The sequence below is a fragment of the Pundamilia nyererei genome, unplaced genomic scaffold, assembly GCF_000239375.1.
Source record: "Pundamilia nyererei isolate P.nyererei 1_Seehausen unplaced genomic scaffold, PunNye1.0 scaffold00002, whole genome shotgun sequence".
NCBI lineage: Eukaryota > Metazoa > Chordata > Actinopteri > Cichliformes > Cichlidae > Pundamilia > Pundamilia nyererei.
Genome location: NW_005187403.1, coordinates 5,362,529 through 5,364,057, shown reverse-complemented (window position 1 = coordinate 5,364,057; position 1,529 = coordinate 5,362,529). Strand labels below are relative to the sequence as shown.

Here is a 1,529-nt window from a genome sequence, read left to right as displayed (position 1 = left end):
AAGCACCGACCCGGTCCGTGGCCTACACCTTAGCTCAGATTCCCTGTGTGTCCATGGCCGTACAGATCCTGATGGCAGTCAAATCATATGCCTAAAAACACTAATAAATCAAAAACAAAATAAATCCAGGAACAAGGGACTGAACTAACAGCTGTGATCTGAGACTCAAGATGGCTCATTATGTGTGACCTGTGTCAGAAAGTAGTGGGAGAAGGATTCCTGTTGCACTTCCTGTAAAGACAAGTGAAAGTGCAATACAAGGTCTCTGATAACACCAGTGCTGGGTTTTGAGATTGATTATCAGTATTTTTTTTTTCTTCTTTTTGGCAAAGTTTGAAATATAACAGTGTCTTATAAAGATATCTGAAGCTGACATCACATGCAGTAGATGCAATCGAGGTTGCTCCCTTTTTTTTTTTTTTAAAGCCAGGAAATGCTGAAATTTAGAACAGGCTGCAGAGATTGAACTCAAACAACCTGGGATAATTTTCCACCTCTGCGCTCCACTTTGGCCACTGATCTTTTGTGTTTACACAAACCATAGACCACTATTCATGTATTGTCATGCCACCCCATGCTTTTGTTTCTTTGTGGATGGATGCATGTTCCTGTGTTTGTTCAACAACAGCATGATGGATCCTGGTATGATGATTGATATGCTGAAAGTTTAAATACACTTGATGCTCTTTGTGTGTGTGTGTGAGAAACGGGTTCAGAGTACACGCCTTGCAACAACCTTCTGAGGAATTTTCTAGCGTATAATTGTGTGTAAATGTATCTGTGAAGGCACTTGGTGAGTTTTGTAATTTATTCAATTTAATGTTTTTGAAAGGAAAACTTGTAGACAATAAAAACTATGCACATCTACGCACACCCAGCCTCTACCTTCACTTTGTGCTAAATGAGTTGCTCTTTTAGATAGCCTTGTGCTGCAGAATTGGTATGTTCTGGGGATAGGGGGCCCCACTTTATGTGCGAGAGTGAGATGATCCAAAAGGCACCGGCAGAGTTCCAGCATTCCTTTGATTGTTATGTAAGACCTTCTGCTATGCTGTGCTCATTTTCCCTTTCTTTTTATTTTCACCCTGAGGCCAGGAGGGAGGTGCTGGAAGGCCATATAGAAATATTTACAGAAGGTGCCCAGTCATGCTTCCACACTGAGGAAAATGAAAGTTTGTGCGCCAACATAAAATGTTTTTCCATCAGTGATTACGCTTGATTTGGCTTTTCTCACTCTGGCGTGAAACTTTTTGCCCAATTCTCGGATGATGTAATTTCGTTTCCAGTGATTTTTTTTTTTCCAACCCAGTGATCATGACTAAGCTCAAACTTACAGGAGCTCAGGTGTTTTTGTGATTTAAACAAAATGACTGACAAGGTGGGAGGACGGGGAAAATCCTTGGCTTTTAATAACAGAGCATTAACAATATGTGTAATCTGGTTGAAACATAAAGCTGGCATGCCAGTGACAGGGGTGTGTCTGTATCCTTGCATGCGTCAGTGTTGTCATAGTCTCAACGTGCCCCCCC

At 41.3% G+C, this 1,529-nt stretch overlaps 1 protein-coding gene across 1 annotated transcript in view; it reads left to right on the top strand.

The window, feature by feature from the left end:
* ptges (prostaglandin E synthase) overlaps positions 1–416 on the top strand; it is a 2,133-nt gene extending 1,717 nt beyond the window's left edge. The window contains exon 4 of the mRNA XM_005720523.1: positions 4–416. Within this exon, the coding sequence (XP_005720580.1) occupies positions 4–95 (92 nt within the window). The 3' untranslated portion in view covers positions 96–416. The remainder of the gene's footprint in view (positions 1–3) is intronic.
* Positions 417–1,529: the final 1,113 nt, after the last annotated feature.